General features: G+C 37.0%; 3 protein-coding genes across 3 annotated transcripts; 1 reads left to right on the top strand and 2 right to left on the bottom strand.

Moving 5' to 3' along the window:
- Window positions 1-2,464: 2,464 nt before the first annotated feature.
- On the bottom strand, window positions 2,465-3,466 carry LOC118664366 (olfactory receptor 52A5-like). Its single transcript, XM_036324385.1, has one exon. It carries the CDS (start codon window positions 3,464-3,466, stop codon window positions 2,465-2,467), a length of 1,002 nt encoding a protein of 333 aa, XP_036180278.1.
- A 9,644-nt stretch (window positions 3,467-13,110) lies between these two features.
- Window positions 13,111-14,058, top strand: LOC118664365 (olfactory receptor 51V1-like). Its single transcript, XM_036324384.1, has one exon. It carries the CDS (start codon window positions 13,111-13,113, stop codon window positions 14,056-14,058), a length of 948 nt encoding a protein of 315 aa, XP_036180277.1.
- Window positions 14,059-19,024: 4,966 nt separating this feature from the next.
- Window positions 19,025-19,975, bottom strand: LOC118663012 (olfactory receptor 52Z1-like). The gene has a single exon (XM_036322260.1). The coding sequence runs from the start codon at window positions 19,973-19,975 to the stop codon at window positions 19,025-19,027; it is 951 nt and encodes a 316-aa protein (XP_036178153.1).
- Window positions 19,976-22,897: the final 2,922 nt, after the last annotated feature.

Raw genomic sequence — 22,897 nt, 5'->3', positions numbered from 1 at the left:
TTTGAAATTCCCAAATACAAGTTCTATTCTACTACTTTTTGATATTTGTAATTTCCATATTGGAGGTGAGGAACAGGCATCTGATTAATCTCAGTTTTCAGGTTCAACTCTAATTTGACTTAAATACTTTATAGGGCTGATATAAGAATAAAACTAAATTAATTAATGGATTTTTATTATTGTATTTATTGGACAAAATCTTAGTCTGTATATACCACCAGCGGCATTATACTAGATACAGGAGATATTAAGATGATTTAGACAAGGTCCTTTTTCTAAATTTCTTTTCATAGCTGCCAATTCAATGTTTATATTAGGAAGTCCTATGTTATTTGTTATACATTTTCATAAGGTCAGGGTATTTTTGCAAGTATTTCCTCATTTCAATCACCTTGCAAAATAAACTCATTACCTCATAGAATACAACACATTTTTACTGAGACCAGTAAAAACAAAAATGTTCAAGTCATAGGGCATTTTTATTACCATACACTCGGCAAAACGTTACAAGAGACTGGTAATAAAATATGAAATCACTAAATATACATCACAAATCCCCAATTCTAAAGCTACATTTTAATATTAGAGAGTTTGGAAGCTGTGTAAAGAACTGAACCCACGAGGAAACCTGTTAAAGCATTCTAGAAGAGATACGAAGAAAAGTCTGAGCTTGGTCTTCAAGAATAAAGATGATTTTACCATGTGAAGAATAGTAAGTCATTTCTACTAGATAAATACTAAAATAAGGGTGATAAAAAGTAAAAATAGAAACACTTTCAGAAGTGAGTAAGGTCTTAAGACCAAAATGAGAAGAGAGCATCAAGAACAAAATTACAATTAGATATATAACAAAGTTGTCCAGTAAAAATAATCTGGCCTTTGTTATTATGGAGGTAATTGGTCACATTTGGAATTAAAGGATGGTGAGTGTGGTGTTAATGGTGAAAACCTCACACAACTTTGTGTATGACAGATGACCATGGCTCCCCATGAAAAATCTATTACAAAACCTGAACACATTCATATGAGGAAACTGCTACTTTTTGCCCTTACACCCTCTGGCAGTATGTTTAATCAACTACACAAAATGGCAACATGTCAAACTTATATAAAGAATGTGATGCAAACATATACAAACCAGAAAACAGCATATAGAATGAAGGAGAGGATGCAAATACCCCAAGTGCTATCATTTCCTATCGGTTCACTGTATATTAGGTCAAAGTCACTAACGTCCCTGTATAATTGTCTGTATGAGCCTGCACCTGTATTATACTTGAACTTTATATTTAAGTTTTTGGTAAGAATCGTTTTTTTTCTTAACTCCACAAACACATTTACAATACTTATTTAAAGTAAAAGTCTAATAAACTTTATTGCCATTTCTAATATATACATCTTGTATGTGTGACTATTATTTTAGATATAACTTCCAAGGAAACACAAAAATAACAAAACAATGAATATAAGTAAAATGTGTATGTTCTCCCATAAAGAAACAACTCTTTCTGCATAAACTGTAGTTAGAGAACTTGCTTTTATTTTTACTTTTTATATATTTTTATTGATTAAAGTCAATAAAAATTGAGAGGGAAAGAGAGATTGAAACATCAATGATGAGAGCGAATCATTGATCAGCTGCCTCTTGCTCACCCCAGACTGGGGATTGAGCTTGCAACCTGGGCAGGTGGAATAGAAAATATACAAACCAGAAAACAACATACAGAATGAAGGAGAGGATGCTGGGAATAGAACCATAACCTCCTGGTTCATAGGTTGAGGCTCTAACACTGAGTCATGCCAGATGGGTAGAACTTGCTTTTATTGAAAAAAAAAATTCTTATATATGATATCTTAGCACAAAAAAATGTTAAAACTTATTTCATATCTACTTCATCCTTTGTCTTAAATTCAAAGTCAAATTTGTACTTCAATTATATGATAATAAAATATATGTCTTTTTAATATGCTATGCAAATATTATATAGAAAACAAGTAATTATAAATACATTTCAATGGATAAATTGTAAATCCACATAAGGTATTAGTATAATTGATCATCACAAATTAAAGATTTTAGAGCCTTAATGATAAAAATTATAATGAGTATGATCATAAACAATTATATATACTAGTAATTTTATTTCATGTACACCACATTCTAACACTTTATACTATTTCCTATGCAGTGGTATCAATATCACTTGATATTTTTAAACAGAGGCTAAAACATTAATATTTAGTTGTGCTTTTATAGAATGTACTTTACTAAAAGCTGGTTTAACTACAAACAGGTATTCATAATTTTTTTATGTCATTTATTGGCTAAACATATGCTCCAAATCTAAATTTATAACAAAAGAAATTATTTAAGTAATCATAGCTTTACTATCTCTAATACAAACCCAGAACTTTATATTTTAGCATACAATGAACTTTCTAAAGCACAGAATCTCACCAAAAACTAATGTTTCTCATGTAAAATTTTGTTATTTGATAAAAGATTAATAAGAAATCCAGAGGCATGTTTAGAATGAAAAATGTGGAACACTCGGTCTCGAATCTGTTTGGTCTTCACGCCATACACAATAGGATTGAGCAAAGTTGGAACAAGCAGGTAAAGGTTGGACAGAAGAATATGAACGTAAGGTGGAATGTGGAAGCCAAACCTGTGTGTAAAGAAGGAGAAGAAAGCCAGGAGATAAAACTCAAGGAAGACACAAATGTGAGCAATGCAGGTGTTAAAGGCTTTCAGCCTGGCTTCCTTCTGAGGCAGACTGAAGACGGTTATAAATATTCGAATGTAAGATAGTGTGATAAAGATTATATCAAAGCCAAGTACACTGAAAGCCACAAACAGACCATAGATCTTATTGATTCTAGTATCTTCTGCTGCCAATTTCACGATGGCCATGTGCTCACAGTATGAATGGGAGACCACAGTGGTCCAGTAATACTTCAACCAGCATTTGATGAGGATGATACTAGGAGTCACAAGAAGGGCTCCTCTGAGTGTCACCCCAACTCCAATCTGAGTGAGAAGTTGGTGGGTAAAAATGGTTGCATGTCTCAGAGGATGACAGATTGCCACATAGCGGTCCAGGGCCATGGCCAGCAGAATACCTGATTCAATGGCCTGGAAGGTGTGAATAAGCCACATTTGCAAGAGACAGGCATCAAAGTGTATCTTTGACAGATGAAACCAGAATATTCCTAGGGTTTTTGGCAGGATGCAGGTACTGAGAGCAATGTCTGTGGCTCCAAGCATTGCCAGGAAGAGATACATGGGCTCATGGAGGCTGCGCTCAGATTTGATGATGACCAGGATCAGAGAATTCCCAAACAGAGCAACGATGTACATGGCACAGAAAGGGATGCCAATCCAGGCCTGAACAGACTCCAGACCAGGGATCCCCACCAGTGTCAGCACCGAGGGCATGAAGACTGTGCCATTGAGCTTGAACATGATGAACTCTCTGCTTTAGAGCCTCTGATTCAAGGTGGCAGTGTGGGTTATCTCTCTTCTGTTTTCTGTTCTTACCTAGATTTATATAATAATAATCTGGTTATATAATAATGTGCTTTCAAATGGCATTTTGTGAGATATACTCACTTTGATGGGGCCATTAAGTATGTCCAAGAATGCAGATATAGGCTTCCTGGATAATTTTTATCAGATTTCAACCGCTGCTGTATTTTTTCTCCCCCTTCACTTTTTACCTGTCATTTTGTCTTTGTGATGTCTGCAGTTCTCTCTCTCTCGCTCTCTCTCATACATTTAGACAGAAACAAGCACAAACACTCTCACTATTGAAAGAAAACACATTCTATTTATATAAGGGCATATGGTTGCGTAATGTCAGTTAAAACCTATTTCATTGAATATCAGTTTGGTGTTCTTTATTCATAAATATAGATACTTATGGTAATATACTGACATTACCAAATATTTTTCCTACATCCTTACCCAATAAGCAATTAGTCAAGAGACCAGACAAGAAAATGAAGGGAATACTCACTATTTCAAGTACTACAGCAAGCATTGGGCCAATAAGGGTAGAGTCCTTAATGTCAAGGAGACAATGATCTGGGCAGTACCATATTCTATGTGTCATGTTAAAAATATGCTCATCAAGCACATAAAAGTGGTGTGACACAGTATTTGGACCCTACCTTCATCCTGGAGGTAGGTGCTAGGGAATTTATTCTCCAGAAACTTGGTTACAATTTGACATTTTAGGGGTAGAAAAAATTATATATAAATAAAAAATCTTGATGAAAATTGAAAACCACAAATTTTGATATGGAAAAAGATTACTTGATAAAATAAAAGTTGCTATGTAGTTTATTTCTCTAGGAAAAAAATTTTATTATTAAAATGTGATCAATAAATAATGTATTTACTAGTATTTGAAAATGTATACAGAACAAAACTGATCTTACTCAGTTATTTTAGTAAAATGCCTCATGAATTATAAACACAAGGAGTAAACATATTTCAAATACACTACAATACTGCATAAGTAAATGTATTTACTCAGGGGTTTAGTTCATGTTATAATTTTTCCTAAAAAATAAAACAGTTTTTATACATTTCATGGAGTCTAATTATTAATTGCTTCAATAGGATGGGATAAAATGTCCCTAAGTCTAACCTAACTTTGGAGAAATTAGAAAAAAAATAAGGTGTTTCTGGACAAGGTTTTATATAAATGTGTTAAAGTAATGCAGTAAATTAAAATTATTTGGAATTATCCTTTAAAAAAAAAGTGTGGTGATTTTACACATCCTTAATGCATCCCTTTCCTGTTTTATGCCTCCTTCAACTACCTTTTCCTATACAATTCTCTTTTGAAGTGTTACTTACCTCAGGTTCCTCTTCTTCCAGTCCATTCATTCTGTTATGCAAGCGTTAGCTTATGTTCCAATTTATACATTTGCTTGCAATTTCCTTTTATTATAGTCTCATATAGAACATTATTCCCATACCATTCAGTTCTTTGTAGTACCTTTTTCCACTTCAGAATATGTGGTTTTGTCCCATCCAACAAAGTCTTTCATAATCTTCTTTCCTCTTGGTAATGGGGAAAATTTAGTTTCATTAATCAGATTACTGGTTTCTTAATTTCATCTAAATTTTCAAAATCAAAAGAGGTAGAAGTAAAAGAAAATGCATAATATATTTTATAACAGGGGTACAAAAATAGCAATGTTTTAGTCACAATTATGATTTCCAAAACTCAATTCTAGGTTTGATTATGTATGGCGGATGATCTCAATTTGGAAAGGTGTGCATTTCAGGAGAAAGTATTAAAAATTCATTAGTCTTTCTCAATTCCACATTGCCAACAACAACACATCCCATGTTTATCAATGGGTTCAGGACTTCTGTAGAGAAAACTTTTATTTCTATTTTTGTAAATGGATGCAAAATACCAAATTTCCTTTGGAAAATGGAATGTTTCCCATTCCTTTAAACTTTTTCACTCATGCAGTGGCTAATTCATGTAGATTTAGCTTCGGAAACTTCTCCATTCTCTTCTCTTATCCCCATGATTACTCTTACATTTCTTTGGATCATCTGTAATTGCTGGAATTTTATCCTCCTTGTTTTCTCTTTGGTCTTTCTACCTCCTAATTCTTGCTTTGTTATGCAACCCAAAGTTTCATTTTTTAATGAAATATAAAAATTCATGTAGCTGTAGTATTTTATGCTCCCGACAGGAAGGTTACATAAAAAGCAATTGTCCATGTGGAAAGCATAGTAAAGTGGTTAAGACCATGAATTCTGGACACTCAGTCTAAGCTTCAGCACTTACTAGCTCTGTGTAGTCTGTCAAGTTACCAACAGTTTCCCGGGACTTCATTTGTCTCAACTAATCAATAGAGATAATAGTCATCCTTCCTCATATTAATAATAAAAAAATTACTTAAAGCATTATTGGAAAACACTATGCTTATGAGAATGTTTGACTTATGGGGAGCACCATATAAATGTATGCTATTAGTATTATTATTGCCATTCACTCCAACCTTCCTTGCAAACTTTTTACTAGTCATTAGCAGATGCTTTTTGGAATTCTATAGAAGTATCTAAAAATGCTAAAACATGTATCCTATACTTTCCTATGATTTTAGCCTGTTTCTTTTATTTTTTTAATATAATTTTTTTTCTTTATTAAGGTATTACATAGCCTGTTTTTTGTTTTTTGTAGATTTTCTTGTGACTTCATAACTTTACCATCTAACAAATAGTAGTTTATTATTCAACTCTTAGCTCAAGCATCACCTCCTCTATGAAAACTTTTGATTTCCTTATGTAGAAGTCTTTATTCTCCCTTTGTATCCTCAATAAAGGAAATGTACTGTTTAACGAATAATTCCCACTTAAAACTAGTGAATCAGAGTTTAATTTTATCTGAACTAATTAAATGTTCAAAATATGCCCAAATGTTCAAAATTTAATGGAGATGCAAATCCATTTGCCATGTTGTTTTCCAAGTGTACATCTGCAGGGGTAAATGGAGGGCAAGGATTAGAAAAAATGGAGAATTAATATAGAAAAATAGTAAAATGCTTACCTTGACTTATAAGCATCATCTGTTTTATTAGAGCTTTACTTTCCTATGTTGACCTGAGGAAGGATACATACATGTTTCAGTTGCAGATTTGGAGAATTTTACTTTTGCTGAGAGAAGAAAAGAAAGGAGAAACACCCACTAGACTAAGAGAAAATCGGCACTATTTAACACCCTTCATATCCTAGCTCAGATCTTAAATGAAATATTTACCTATTTTTCAGAATGTCTATGAAGGTCTGGCACTTACTCAGAGCTAACCCCTTTTATACAATTATAATTTCAATTTCCTACACTCTTTTTTGATCCTCTCTACACATTTCTCTCCAGATCTTTTAGGCACCTGAGAGAATACATGCTCACAAACTTAATTCTCTAACCTTTTGCACATGCATCTGCTCATACTTGTATAGCATTCTATGCAGATAAAAAAAAAAAAATCCATTCCCAGAGGCAAATACAGAACAAAAATAATATCAACACTTGACAAGGGTTGTGATGCAATTCTCCTGAGAAATGGATGTGACAAAATCTCTTCTCTAAAGGCCACAACATTTATCCAATCACCTCTTTATGTAAATCACTAGAGGCCCGGTGCACGTATTCATGCACTGGTGAGGTCCCTCAGCCTGGCCTGTGCCCTTTCACAATCCGGGAGCCCTTGGGGGATGTCAGAGAGCCAGTTTTGGCCTGATCCCTGCAGACCAGGCCAAGGGACTCCACTGATACATGAATCCATGCACCAGGCCTCTAGTATGCAAATAAGATCTTTGGTTAATCTCTTCCCACCCTCCCTGTCCCTCTGAGATTCATCAGTCTATTCCATGCTTCCTAGCCTGTGCATTGAGTGTCTGCCCCCTGGTGGTCAGTGCACATCATAGCTACCAGTTGAACGTTCTAGCTGTAGGCTGGTCTCTTAGGCATTTATATATATACTAGGGGCCCAGTGCACGAAATTCGTGCACTGGATGTGGAGGGGGGGGAGTATCCCTCAGCCCAGCCTGCCCCCTCTCACATACTGGGAGCCCTCAGGCGTTGACCCCCATCACCCTCCAATCGCAGGATCGGTTCCTTGCCCAGGCCTGACGCCTCTGACAGAGGTGTCAGGCCTGGGCAGGGGACCCTCATTTCCCCCCATCACTGGTTCTGCCCCCAGCCCAGGCCTGATGCCTCTGGCCCAGGCATCAGGCCTGGGCAGGGGACCCCCAGACCCCTCCGATTGCTGGCTCTGCCCCTTGCCCAGGCCTGATGCCTCGGCCAGAGGTATAGACCCCCATTACCATCCGATCCCCTGATCGGCCCCTTGCCCAGGCCTGACGCCTCCGCCAGAGGTGTCAGGCTTGGACAGGGGACCCCCATCTCCCCCCGATCACTGGCTCTGACCCCTGCCCAAGCCTGAGGCCTCTGGCCCAGGAATCATGCCTGGGCAGGGGACCCCCATCTCCCTCTGATCGCTTGCTCCACCCTCCACCCAAACCTGACGCCTCTGACCCAGGCTTCAGGCCTGGGCAAGGGGACCATCATATCCCCCCAATCCCCAGCTCCGCCCCCCACCCAGGCCTGATGCCTCTGGCCAGAGGAGTTGACCCTCATCACCCTCCGATCACCAATCACCGGATCGGCCCCTTGACCAGGCCTGAGGCCTCCGGCAAAGGTGTCAGGCCTGGGCAGGGGACCCCCATTTCCCCGCGGTTGCAGGCTCCGCCCCTGCCCAGGCCTAACGCCTCAGGCCTAGGCGTCCGGCCCTGGCAGCAGGGACCTGCAGCTGCAGCGGCCCCGCGATCATGGGCTTCGCTTTAGGCCCAGGCAAGGGACCCCTAGCTCCTGGGACTGCCAGCTTTGACCGTGCCCAGCTCCCATTGTTGGCTCCACCCCTACTTCCTGCTATCACTGGCCAGGGCAGAAAAGGCACCTGATTCTCTGATCATGGCTGGGGGGCAGGGCAAAGGCGGCCCCAGGGCCACCTTTGCCCTGCCCCCCAGCTCTTAGCTCCCCCCTAGGTTTCCGATCATTGTCAGTGGCAGGGGGCTTCTTCCTGCTTTCCCTTTCGCCTCCCTGCATTGTGCCTACATATGCAAATTAACCGCCATCTTGTTGGCAGTTAACTGCCAATCTTAGTTGGCAGTAAATTTGCATATAGCCCTGATTAGCCAATGAAAAGTGTGGTGCCGTACGCCAATTACCATTTTTCTCTTTTATTAGTGTAGACTAGAGGCCTGGTGCACAAAAATTTGTGCACTCAGGGGGGGATGGGGGTCCCTCAGCCCAGCCTGTGTCCTCTTGCAGTGTGGGACCCCTCAGGGGATGACCACCTGCTGGCTTAGGCCTGCTCCCCAAGGGATTGGGCCTAAGCTGGCAATCAGACATCCCTCTGGCAGCCCAGGAGCTCTCAGGGGATGTCCACTTGCCAGTGGGGAGCAGGCCCAAGCTGCAGTCGGACATACTTAGCGCTGCTGAGGAGGCAGGAGAGGCTCCCACCACTACCGCTGTACTGGCAGCCATCAGCTTGGCTTGTGGCTAAGCAGAGCTCCCCCTGTGGGAGCACACTGTCCACCAGAGGGCAGCTCCTGCATTGAGCGTCTGCCCCCTGGTGGTCAGTGTGTGTCATAGTGACCAGTCAGTCCCAGTCGTTCTACTGTTAGGGTCAATTTGCATATTACTCTTTTATTATATAGGATAAATTAGCGTTCTGTATGAAAAAGGCATACGTAAGAAGCATTGCAAGGCCCCTGAGTTTCTCCCTTCTGAATTTCAGTGACTCAATTCTTCCCATAAAGTTTTAGGAAAGTAAGCCCCAGTTCAGCCTTAGACAGCCCTTAACATTTCAGTTAATAAAAGAAAGGTCAAGGAATGCCATCATGATCTGTAGAATATTTATTCTGGATTTGAATGACTACTAAAATCAAATGTATCAATACTGAGAATTACCATTTCTAGTACACACAGGGACTCATAATTTAATTTCATGAAAGTAAAAGTGAGATGGTAGAAAAGAACTGTTCTTTCCAACAGAGCTTATCTACATAAATGCTCTTGAGATACAGACCTGGGCCTGATGGACTTTTTCACAAATATCTATCTCTTATGTCTAGAGATTTCCTCTGGTGGTTGTCAGTTTTGACCAATGGGTGCTAGCAACTCCCAATATCCGGGATCTACTATTCTGTCTTTCACATGAGCTGAGTCATAAGCACATTTTTATTGTGGTTATTTAAAAAAGTATCATTTTATACAAAATGAAGTTATACTGATTCATAATCCCTGTACTTCCCCCAATATGTGTATTTAAAATTACTAGTATTCTGAAGCATCAAAGAGTAGTTAACATAGCCTTTACTCTTTTACATAGGAAAAGAGTTGTTGATCTGAAGAGGGTACTTTCTAGTTTCTGAAGGAATGAAAATTTTCCCATAAGTGTATTATCATTATTACTATCAATAATACTACATAATCAATTAAACTGTGAATTGATAACTCTACAGCTATTGTAATCTTTTCTCTTTAGAAATAGTCCTGACACACAGGTAAGCCATAGACTAGTAAGTAACTTGTAACATATTTTTGGCTTCTTGTTTGGCAGGGGACACTGATCCTGTCTGTTTATTCAGATCCATTCCTTTTTAAAATATATATATATATATTGATTGATTTCAGAGAGGAAGGGAGAGAGAGAGAGAAAGAGATAGAAACATCAATGATGAAAGATAATCATTGATCGGCTGCATCGTGCATGCCCCACACTGGGATCAACCCCGCAACCTGGGCATGTACCCTGACTAGGAATCTAACCATGACCTCCTGGTTCATAGGTTGAGGCTTAACCATTGAGCCATGCTGGCCAGGCCAGGTCCATTTCTATTAAAATCTTTGATAATTGTACTAATCATTACCCATGCCTTCTTTGGGCCTTGTTTTCTTTATCTATAAAGCGGTAGTATTTACTTTTTTTTTTATTTTGAAGCTCCTAGACTGTCCTAACTCTATAACACTGGGAACTGATAATGGATGCTTTGCACACAGAGAACCTGAACAAAAACTCTGCAGTCAGAGATTGTGATAGAAGTCTATAGGCAAGGGTCTTTACCTTCATTGCTGAAGGGAAGGATATCTGAAGAGAACATGTTCTAGATTTTTTTAAATTTATGTAAATTGAAAATACCTTGGTTATTGCTTTTTTTAAAAAAATTCCTATAATTACTAAAATAAACTGAGAACAAATGTAAAACCTAGACTTGGCTTTAAATTCTGTGTGTAGTAAAAACCTGGAGTTGGAGAGGAAGGGTAGTCTTAGAATAAAACAATGAGTGAAAAGACAGAATTCTGAGACTCAGATTCCTCTTGGGGGAAAAAATGCATTTCTGAAAGAAATACGAAGGAAAAAAAATGGTGTGCTTTGTTTTGTTTTTTTCTTATCAAACAGTGATTCATATCCAGGCTCCTACTCCAATTGTGTGACATTGGTCAAATGACTTAAAATGTGTTACAATATTCCTCTCACTATAAAAACAACAATATTTAAAATTGTAAAACCTATTGAAATTTGTAATGTGTCATCTATGAAAATTTTATGACATGAGGAACATAAGAAATGATAGCTAATATGTATGTAGGATTTAAAATCCTCTGCTATCCCATCAGTTCTTACCTTTTAGTTTTACCCCTTGCTAGCCTCTGACTTTGTATGTTTTCTATAGTGAATACTTTAGAAGACCTCTAATACCATAAAACCCAGTTTTATTCCATTATTACAAAAATTCAGTAACTATATACAATTATTGAAAAAGCATATATGTATTTCTCATAGAATTTATGTTTACTCTTATTCTTCTCATCTCTTGAGAAGGAGGGCTAATGTTCTTAACATCAATGTTTGATTCTGATCACATAACCATTCTAATTGTAAGTTATTAGTAATAGCACTTTACCCCCAAAATTAAAACTGAATTAAAATCTCATCTTTTATAACCTGTTCTTAATTTTCACTTTTCCACCTTGAGTTTTAGAGTCACTTATTCACCTGTTTTTTATACAGGTGAATGTATAATGTGTAATGTATTCTCAAGATTTTTTCTTTTCTTTTTATAAGCTCTGAAATTTTATCTTTTTATATGCCCCAGGTGTATAAGGTTACTTACCTTCACTCTAGAGTCCTCAACTACATACTTCTTTCCAATAAGGGAAATCAATACTAAAATCCTCTTTTACTCAATGTGAGTCTTCCTGTTATCATCATATTCTTTATTTTTTTAAATTTTATTGAATTTATTAGGGTGACATTGGTAAATAAAATTATATAGGTTTTATGTGTGCAGTTTTATACTACATCACAGTTAAGAAAAAGAAGTAACAATTTGCAAATCATATATCTGCTAAGGGTTTTATAATTAAAATATCTAAAAACCCCTTCAACCTCAATAAGGAAAAAACAACCTCATCACAAAAGGGAAAATTATTCAAGCAGGAACTTCACCAAGAAGATGTGTATATGACAAATAAGCACATGAAAAAAAGCAAAAAAAGTATTTGCCATAAGGGAAATACAAATTTAAAACAATGACATATCACTACATGCCTATCAATATAGCAAAGCAAAATAAAATAAGCATAAAAAATCTGACCATACCAAGTACTAGCTGAGAGATGGAGGAACTGTAATTCTCACTAGTGGTCAGAGTGTCAAATGGACCGTTGCTTTGGAAAGCATGTTAACACTATTTTAAACAGTTAAAAAAATATTTACCTCATGATCTAGCCTTTCCATTTCCAGTTGTTACCCAATAGTTTAATACTTTCCAGTTTAAAATGCATGTCATTTATGTAATATAGAACATAATGAGGTAAAATTAGTGTGAAGGTCAGAAAAAGTAAAAATTCTGTATAAGATAAAGAGATGCATGAAAATAGAGAAGAAAAATATAGAATGTAGAGAAAGAAAAGTATAACTAAAAAAATTGTACAAGGGTAAAGCATTTAGAGAGGGGCACTGGGAAATGTGCAAAAAAGTTTTTATTCCACTTTGTTAAGTTTCTCTTACTTAAATTTTATCTGCAAAGTTAGGATTCCTTAACCATTCTACTTAATTTGGTGTCTTATGACCCTTTGGGGGTAGTAAAGGAAGAGCTGTGTTACCCAAGAGAAAAATTACCCATTTTACATTTTTCTGAGGATGCTACCAGCCATGAAAGCAGTAAACACCTGTGATCATATATTATCTTCCTCTGAAAATAAACAGTCCCAGCAGTCCAGCCCCAAACCTAATCCCATATGTGCATTAAGATGATTGCTTCTGCATAAAAACCCCTAGTCTTCAGGCATTGCTTGTTACTAACAGTGGAAAAATTTAAGTCTAGAGAGAGGGATTTTGCCCTAAAGGATAAAGAATCAAGTCTCTATTTTGCTGAGTTTATAACACTAAAGGAAATTGCTTTGTGTTTTCTGTTCTTTTCGAAAGCAGACAAACATTATTCAAAATTAGGGGATCATAAGCTGATCTGCTTTGCCACATCTCTAGAAATATTTCAATTGGGTCTTCATGCCTGCTATCGCCACCTCAAACTACAACAGTTCCAGATTTATCCTCACTGGATTCCCTGGCCTGGAAGTTGACTATCTCTGGCTCTCCATCCCTTTCTCCTCCATCTACACTATGATTTTTCTGGGAAACTGCCTGGTGCTGCATGTGATCCGAACTGAGCCGAGCCTGCACGAGCCCATGTTCTACTTCCTGGCCATGCTGGCCCTCACTGACCTGTGCATGGGACTCTCCACCATGTATACGGTGCTGGGAATCCTATGGGGGATCATTCAAGAGATCAACCTGGATGCCTGCATTGCCCAGTCCTATTTCATCCATGGTCTGTCCTTTATGGAGTCCTCTGTTCTCCTCGCTATGGCTTTTGACCGCTACATTGCCATTTGCCACCCACTGCGCTACTCCTCCATCCTAACTAATGACAAAATCATAAAAATTGGGGTCGCAATCTTATGTAGAAGTACTTTACTCATACCTCCGGTCATCATTCGCCTAAAGTTCTTAAATTATTGCCATCCCCACATTCTCTCTCACTCTTTCTGCCTGCACCAAGACTTAATTAGAATGGCCTGCTCAGACATCCGCTTCAACAGTATCTATGGTCTGGCCCTGGTGATCAGCAACTTGTTGTTGGATGCAGTGCTTATACTTGTGTCCTATGTCATGATCTTGCATGCAGTCCTAGCTATTGCATCACAGGAGGAGAGAATCAAGTCCTTGCAGACCTGTGTATCTCACATCTGTGCTGTTTCAGTTTTCTACATCCCAATCATTGGCCTGACTATGGTGCATCGCTTTGGGAAACACCTCTCACCTTTGGTACATGTGTTCATGGGCAACGTCTATATCCTTTTCCCTCCCTTGATGAACCCCATTATTTATAGCATCAAAACCCAGCAAATACGAAGGAGAGTCCAGAGACTGTTTTACTTGAAAGAAATGTGCTGAGATCAAATGTGCATGATTTTAAAAGTCGACAAGTGGAAATCAAAAGGGTAAGAATCAGTATATAATTAAAAATGTATTTAATGACTTCTATTTGTGTAATTGCTATGTTGCAAATAATTTCCTTTTCATTTTGCCCACAGCAATCATAAATCAGTGAGATTGACATGGGTTATATTCTTAGCAATTATATAAATCATAATAAATACATATTAATATATGAGAAAAATTAGCTGTTAAAATTTCTATCTTACTATGGCTACCTGAGTGAGAATGGTTTTGAATTCACCCAATATAGAAAATGTGAATTTTCTAAGTTAAATTCCTTCAGGTAATTACTAAAGGATCAATAATGATCTTAGTCCATTTTCACTAGTCTAGGAAACATTTTTGTTTATTGTTTAGCAATCATCTCTGCTACCCATGATAATGTAATGGAGTAAGCATATAAGGATACTAGACTATTTGGATGACTTAAAAAGTAGTGAAACAAACAAACAAAAAACTAATCTGATGCTATTTTCCCACCAGCCAAACATTCTTTTCTCACTTATATTGTATGAATAGTAATTGAACTGGAGATAGAAAACCAGTAATTGCCAGAGTAGGAAGAATCAGACTTTTGTGGTCGTTTTTTTTTTTAATCTAAATAATAATAACAATAGCAACTAGCATTTGGAAACCATTTTAAATGTTTATTATGAGTCCATATCTCATTTAAATCCAAGTCCCAATTAATAAAAAATGGAAAAGCACAGAGTATTATTAAGGCCATATAATATAAATATATTTCTAATTTATTTCTCCATCAAGATTCTGTGGTAGATATTATTTTCTACTAAATGCATGGATAGTGTTGTATCATAAATCAGCGAATAAGATACAAGACGCCTTAATAAGCCAATTAATTAGGAGTCATTTATTGCGCATGGCCCAGAGGGAGGTGTCTCTTCCAAATTTCTGAGCCCCACATACAAGAAGTTTCCCATATTTATACTTTTTGAGCTTCTTTGTTTGCAGATTTCACAAAGATCTCTGTGTGGATTATTGTTACAGACAGTTATAACCTTGAATACATAATGAGTTAGTACTTGGCATAAGAATATGGGAATTATTATTGGTATTAATCTATATTAGTCTAATACATTGAATGGCTAGCTTGCAAGGTCAGACAGTTAAGTTTAATTTTTTCTATTATTTGAAATAAAAGAAAAATCATTTTCTAGAATAAGAGACTGTCTTAAAGTGATAGAGCTTACAATGACAGAGTTTACAGGACTAGGGACTATCTAACAATAGCAGAGAATTCAAACAGCAGTTTTTTATACAAGATGAAGGTTACTATGCTTCAATAGTTTAAAACATACAGAAGTTAAATGATATGTTCTACTTTTAGGAGATGATGGGTGATGGGATGTGGAAAAATTTTCTATTTCAGTTTCAAATCACATGACAACTTTATTTTCTTCCTTCTGTACTTTTTAATATGAACTCTATTAAATGTTTATGCAATCGTTATAAAACGTTGACATGCTAAATAAAAATGATCAAATTAAATCATGGGTGATAATATAGTACATACATTTGGATTCTGTTAGTATGTGTAAGTTTCTTCAAAATATGATTATCATATGATATTTACATAATCTACTTAATATATTCAAGGCAATTTTTGAAGTATAATTACAAACATTAATTCACTCTATTTAGATATATATGCACAGTTTGATGAGCTTAGAAAGTATTTATAGTTATGTAATCACCACCACAATCAAGTATAGAATCTTTTCATCACCCCAAAAAGTGCCTTTTTATTTCTTTGGGATCAGTCTTCTCTCATAACCCTAAGTGCCTGGCAACCAATAATCTGATTTTTGTCATACAGTTTGCCTTTAAGAGTAGGTCATAGAAATTAAATCATAAACAGTGTAATACTTTATATCTGGAGTCCTTCACTTGCAACAATGCTTTTGACATTTATTTTTGTTGTTGTCTGTATCCACAATTTATTTTTATTGTTGGATCCTATTCTTTTGTATCACATACAGCAAATTTATTTATTCATCAAGTGATCAGCACTTTAGTGATTAGTAGTTTTAATTTTAAACAAAGCTATCATAAACATACACACCCCATGATTATCAATGTATTTCCTCAAAACTGGTAGTTTATGTTTAATGTATATGTTTTTACTATTAATAATGCAACTACCACAGTAATAATAGTCATAAAAATAATGCTTAGTTTATATTTATCAGAAGCCTTTTATATGCCAGTCATTATGGAAGCACTCAGTAGTGATTGTTGATATTAATCTTTAGAGCAAATCTGAGAGGTAAACAATAATCATTTAATTGTGCAGATGAGGAAATTGAGGTAAAGATATTTTAAATTACTAGAAAATATTGTGGGACAATTTAGTTTCACAGCATTTTTACTACTGTTACTGCTGTTTTATTTTACATTACAGATATTTCCACATCATTCTATTTGTTTCTGTTGGGGGTGTGTCATGGTGGGAGTTGGTAATTTTAAATTGTGTATTTATCTAAATATAAGTTTCAAATGAATTATTTAATAGGTCATTCTTCTCTCAGCCAGTATTATGATATACCAAAATCCTAAGTAATAGGTTTTGTACTTTATACTTGAAAAGATGTGGTAACTTTTGTTTTGTTTTGTTTTGTTTTAGGATTATCTTGTTCCAAGGGAACCTATCTATGTCAATGGTCGTCTGAATTTTTAACTTTGCACTTAAGTGTCAATTAAAGTTTTTGAGTTTAAAAGTATCTTTGCTGAAATAAAACCCAATTTTATTTTAACAATTTTTCTGTTATTTGGAAATTGATATTCTCTGCTAGACTGTTGTGGGGTTTTTTCTGCCTCTTCACTTACTCTCACCTTCATCCAAGTTCCTTACCACCTGCTTTAAAGGGGAACCCTCATGTCCCTGAGAGATTGCATGACAGAATTGGATGAGATGCGGATATAAATCTGAGTCTGGGACTTTATCCTTTCTGCATCCCCTACTGAATGTTGACTCATTATTTTCTCTTAAATCCACTTAGTGACCCATTCCTAATGTTCTTTATGCCCCTCCAGTCCTGAAACTGGACCCATTTTCTCTTACTTCCCTGACTCTAACATTTGTGTTTATGGCCCTTGACTATCGAATCATTTTTCCTTAGCCAAAGCAACTCCCTTGGCAGCGTCACTGCTCAACATGAGCCATGAATGGGGTGTCCCCCTCAGTGCTTTAAAGAACTCCTAGATTCATTTGTTGCCTGGTGGAGGACAAGGACACCAGTTTTCTGACTGACCAATGCACATGGCCATTTTCACTCTAGTGCTGCTCTCTCTAGTTGGCGTGAAATATCTGGCAAGGAAACTTTCCTCAGATATTTAAGCAGAAAAAAAAGGAAGGGATATTAATCTCCCTCTGCTTTTAGCTTTCCCCTATAACCCATTGAGTTTCTATCCTTTCATGTCCTGACTCTTCAAATGAGGACCTGGGGGTGTGCAGCTGAAACTTGGACCTTTGAAGATGATATCTTTCTTATTCTCCTTTTCCATCTGTGTTTCTTCTACCCATCTCATGTTCAAAAGGAGTCCACTACATCTTTGTCTGAGAGGAACATCCTCTACGTCCCAACCTCCTTCCTCCCTACCCTTCTTCTAGCTGGTACCATCTAACAGAAGTGTTTAATGACATAATGATTTTAGAACTCTACTGAAAGAAAATAAAAATCAATAGTATTCAAAAGACAAAATATCTCTAATTTTATATATATTAGTGGATTAGTGGCCTGGTGAACAAAATTCATGCACAGGGGGAGTCCCTCAGCCCGGCCTGCACCCTCTCCAATCTGGGACCCTTTGAGGGATGTCCAACTGCCAATTTAGGCCCAATCCCTCTCGCAAACCGGGACCGCTGGCTTCTAACCACTCACCACCCTGCCTGCCTGCCTGATTGCCCCTAACTTTTCTGCTGGCCAGCCTGATCAACCCCAATTTCCCTCCCCTGTCAGACTAATTGCCCCCAATTGCCCCCCCTGGCCTGCTTGCCCCCAACTGCCCTCTCAAGCCAACCTGATCACCCCTGACTGCAATTGCCTCAGCCCCACCACCATGGCTTTGTCCAGAAGGATGTCTGGAAGGTCTTCTGGAAGGTCTCCTGGTTTAATTAGCATATTATCCTTTTATTAGTATAGGTACATACATACATTATTTAAAATATAGAGAAAATAGAATATATATATATATATATATATATATATATATATATATATATTCTGATTGGTTTCAAGTAACTTTTATTATGGTAGTATGTCCCAATTTTCCCAACTTTTACTTATATAATAATGCTAACATTATTGGCATGTGTTAGGCTTTTTTCCACTGTATCACATTTAAATCAATTCTGAACCCAACATGATGTTGCAAATGTGCAAACTAAATTTTATTACTATATCTATACATGATTACTAACATTAAACAATATCTCCCAGATATTATATACTTCCTCAATTTTTTTTTTAAAAAATGGACGCATAGGTAGAATAATGTTTCTAAGATTTTATACTTAGAATCAGTGGAGCAGAGATTTGATTATTGGCAGTATGACTTCAGAGATTTCCCCCTTAGTCATAATCCTACAATGTAATCTAATAAATAAAACTAGTATTTCCTTATTAATTGCATGAAAATGATTGCAAGCAATCTATTATACTTTAAGCCTATTGTAACAAAACTCAACATTACATACAATCTGTGGTGTGCTTACTCTGATATTGCCCTGAACAAAATCACAAAAAGAGAAAGTTTTTACTTTTCATCTCATTTACTTAAATCTTTACTGTTATTATTCTCCTCTAATACTGAAATGATTCAAGATGTCCAATATAATTGTAGGTACTCTTCAGTTAGCAGAGTTACACTGAAAAATGAAGACTAAGTTGTTTAATCTACATCAGCACAATTTCTTGCTCAAAGAAAAGACCTGAATAACCTTCTCCTGAATTGTCTTTGTCCTAGCACCATAAATGATGGGGTTGAGAGCGGGTGGTACCACCACATAAAGATTGGCCAGAAGAATGTGCACATGGAGCGGTACGCTGTGCCCTCCAAATCGGTGAGCAAAGAATGAAAAAAAGGCTGGGGTATAGAATAGTAGGATAACGCAGACATGGGAGCCACAAGTACTCAGAGCCTTGAGTCGAGTTTCTTGGGAAGGAATTCTAAACACAGTGCAGAGTATAAGAGAATAGGAGATGATGATAAGCACTACATCCAGGCATGTGGAACATAGGGCTGCAACCACCCCGTAGTAGATGTTGATTTTGATGCTATCACAAGCTAACTTGGCAATGCCCATATGTTCACAGTATGAGTGATGAATAATGTTCTTCCCACAGTAAGTAAGCCGATAAACCAGGAAAACCAAGGGGAAGCAGATAAAGAAACTCCTAATCACAGATGCAATACCCATTTTTCCAATGACTAAGGGGGTTAGAATGGTAGTATATCTTAGTGGGTAACAGATGGCTACATAGCGGTCAAATGCCATGGCCAGTAATATGGCAGACTCTGCCACAAAGATGAAGTGAAGGAAAAACATCTGGGACACACAGCTACCAAAAGAAATACCCCCATCTTGAAACCAGAAGATTGCTAGCATCTTTGGTGTGGTAACTGTGGAGAGAAAAATATCCGACAGAGCCAACATAGAGAGGAAATAGTACATGGGTTCATGAAGACTATGTTCAGTGAATATCAGAAATAATAAGAGGGCGTTGCCCACAAGAGCAACTATATACATGGAACAGATGGGGATGGATATCCAAGTATGTGCCTCTTCCAGTCCTGGGATTCCAATCATGGTGTACCAAATGTCTCTAAGGTTGGTAAGGTTTGAAGTCATCTTCTTTTACTGTGTCCTCTGATATTGAGACCTGGAATGAAAAGCTAGAGAGAGAGTGAGAGAAAAAATGAGAGTGAACTTGAGAGAGAATAAGCAAAGTTATTTTATCAGGTTGAGGGTGAATCTTGGCATTGCAGTAAAGTTAGTTACCTTAAGAAAGGACTGGTCACCAGTAATTATTCAAGGATAATGAGCCAGATCAGCTTCATTGACATGAAAGTTACCAAATTTATAGGGCTAATGCTACTGATAATGATAATGGTGACAACAATAGTAATAATAAACAGTTAATGGGTTTATAATTCCATGTGGGCACTATAGTCGATACATATACTTATTGACTTAGCATCATTCAAGAAAGTCCCTTGTAAGCTCTTGCACATCAGACTTTTCCTCCTTGTCTGACTAATCATTTCTGGTGAGTAATCATACTTTATTCTCTGGAGCCCCAGAAATAATATGTTCAGAATATGGGTGTGAATTTTAAGGGAGCTCAAGACCTCTAAATCCGTGAAAATTATTATTTCTTTAATTTAATATGAAGTCTTTCATCATCAAATAAAAATGACTTGGAGAGAGAAAAATGGAAGTCTGAATGGACCTGGTTTTGCACAGCACTGTATTCACTTAATGTTGTGCATATTAGAACCATGTTCTCTCTTTGCATATTTCCAGTATGCATGCATTTCAACTAAACTACTACTGTGCAAAGCAAGCACTCATATAACATCTGTAACTCAGCAAATAGTGTCCTCTCATCTTCTTCCCACACTTCATCCTGCCTCCATTCTCTTTTGCCTACAATGCCTTTTTTCTACTGTTTATTCCTTCCAATTTGTGTTTCAATGTTTGTGTTTTGCTTCCATTTTTCCCTTTTCTGCTCAAACTTGAGTATTATTACTGCAATATACAAAGTTAATGCAATCCCCATCAAAATCCTAATGACATTTTTTAAATGTATTTTTATTGATTTAAGAGAGGACGGGAGAAAGATAGAAGCATCAGTGATGAGAGAGAATCATTGATTGGCTGCCTCTTGCACATCCCCCACTGGGAATCCAGCCTGCAACCCCCATGACCCTTTAGTTAGTCCGAAGGCTGATGTCTGTCCCCTGAGCCAAACTGGCTAGGGCTTTCTGCTGCTCTTAAGGATAACCTCAGGTGAGGATTTTTAAAAAACACACAACAGCAACAATAAACTACAAGGAAGAAAACATAGGTACTAAGCTTTGGGGTTTGGGTCTTAGAGAAGATTTTATGAATTTGACCCAAAAGGCAAGGGAAGTGAAGGCAAAAATAAATGAATGGGGCTTTATCAAACCAAAAATCTCTGCACAGCAAAATAAACCACCAACAAAACAAAAAGGCAACCAACTGAATTGGAGAGAATATTTGCAAACCATAGCTCTGACAATGGGTTAATATTCAAATATATAAAGAATTTATACAACTCAACACCAAACAAACAGTCTAATTTTTAAAAAATGGGCAATGGACATGAACAGACACTTCTCCCAAGAAGATACACAAATGGCTAACTGATATATAAAAAAATGGTCAACTTCTCTAGCTATTAGGGAAATGCAAATCAAAACTATAATGAGATACCACCTCACACCTGTCAGAATGGCTTTTATCAACAAAACAAGTAGTAACAAGTGTTGAAGAGAGTGTGGATCAAAAGTATCCCTCATTCACCACTGGTGGAAATGTGAACTGGTACCGCCACTATGAAAAACAGTATGAAACTTACCCCCAACATTAAAAATAATATTAGCATATCACCCTGCAATCCTTCTTATAGGCACCAACCTAAATATTTTGAAAACATTTATTCACAAAGTATATGCACCCTTACGTACATTGCAGCATTTTTCACAGTGACTAAGATGTGGAAACAACCAAAGTGTCCTTTGATAGATTACTGGATAAAGAAGATGTGGTGCATATATGCAATGGCATACTACTCAGAATAACAAAAGATGAACTATTGCTCTTTGCGGCATGAATGGACCTTTTGAGTATGTTAAGTGAAATAAGTCAGAAAAAGCTAAGAACCATATGATTTCACTCATATGTGGGATATAAAATGGAAACTCATAATCACAGACAATAATCTGGTACTTATCATAGCAAAGGGAGGCAGAGAGATAGTCAAGGATAAAGGGGGCCAAATATTTGGTGGTGGACAATTATTTGATTTTGGGGGATTGGGCACACAATGCAATATACTGATCATGTATCATTAAAATGTACACTTGACATACACGGACTGAAATAAAGAATATTATAGAGAGTTCCAACAGGAGACTAGAGGATCGCAAGAATCAATTCAAAGATTTTAAATATGAAGAAGCAAAAAACACCCAACCAGAAAAACAAAAAGAAAAAAGAATCCAAAAATATGAAGATAGTGTAAGGAGCCTCTGGGACAACTTCAAGCGTACCAACATCAGAATTATGGGGTTGCCAGAAGAAGAGAGAGAGCAAGATATTGAAAACCTCTTTGAAGACATAATGACAGAAAACTTCCCCTACCTGGTGAAAGAAATAGACTTACAAGTCCAGGAAGCGCAGAGAACCCCAAACAAAAGGAATCCAAAGAGGACCACACCAAGACACATCATAATTAAAATGCCAAGAGCAAAAGACAAAGAGAGACTCTTAAAACCAGCAATAGAAAGACAGTCAGTTACCTACAAGGGAGTACCCATACGACTGTCAGCTGATTTCTCAACAGAAATGATGCAGGCCAGAAGGGAGTGGCAAGAAATATTCAAAGTGATGAACAACAAGAACCTACAACCAAGATTACTTTACACAGCAAAGCTATCATTCAGAATTGAAGGTCAGCTAAAGAGCTTCACAGATAAGAAAAAGCTAAAGGAGCTCATCACCACCAAACCAGTATTATAGGAAATG

This window comes from Myotis myotis, unplaced genomic scaffold (genome assembly GCF_014108235.1).
Source record: "Myotis myotis isolate mMyoMyo1 unplaced genomic scaffold, mMyoMyo1.p scaffold_m19_p_10, whole genome shotgun sequence".
NCBI classification, from domain to species: domain Eukaryota; kingdom Metazoa; phylum Chordata; class Mammalia; order Chiroptera; family Vespertilionidae; genus Myotis; species Myotis myotis.
This window is presented reverse-complemented; position numbering and strand designations above follow the sequence as displayed.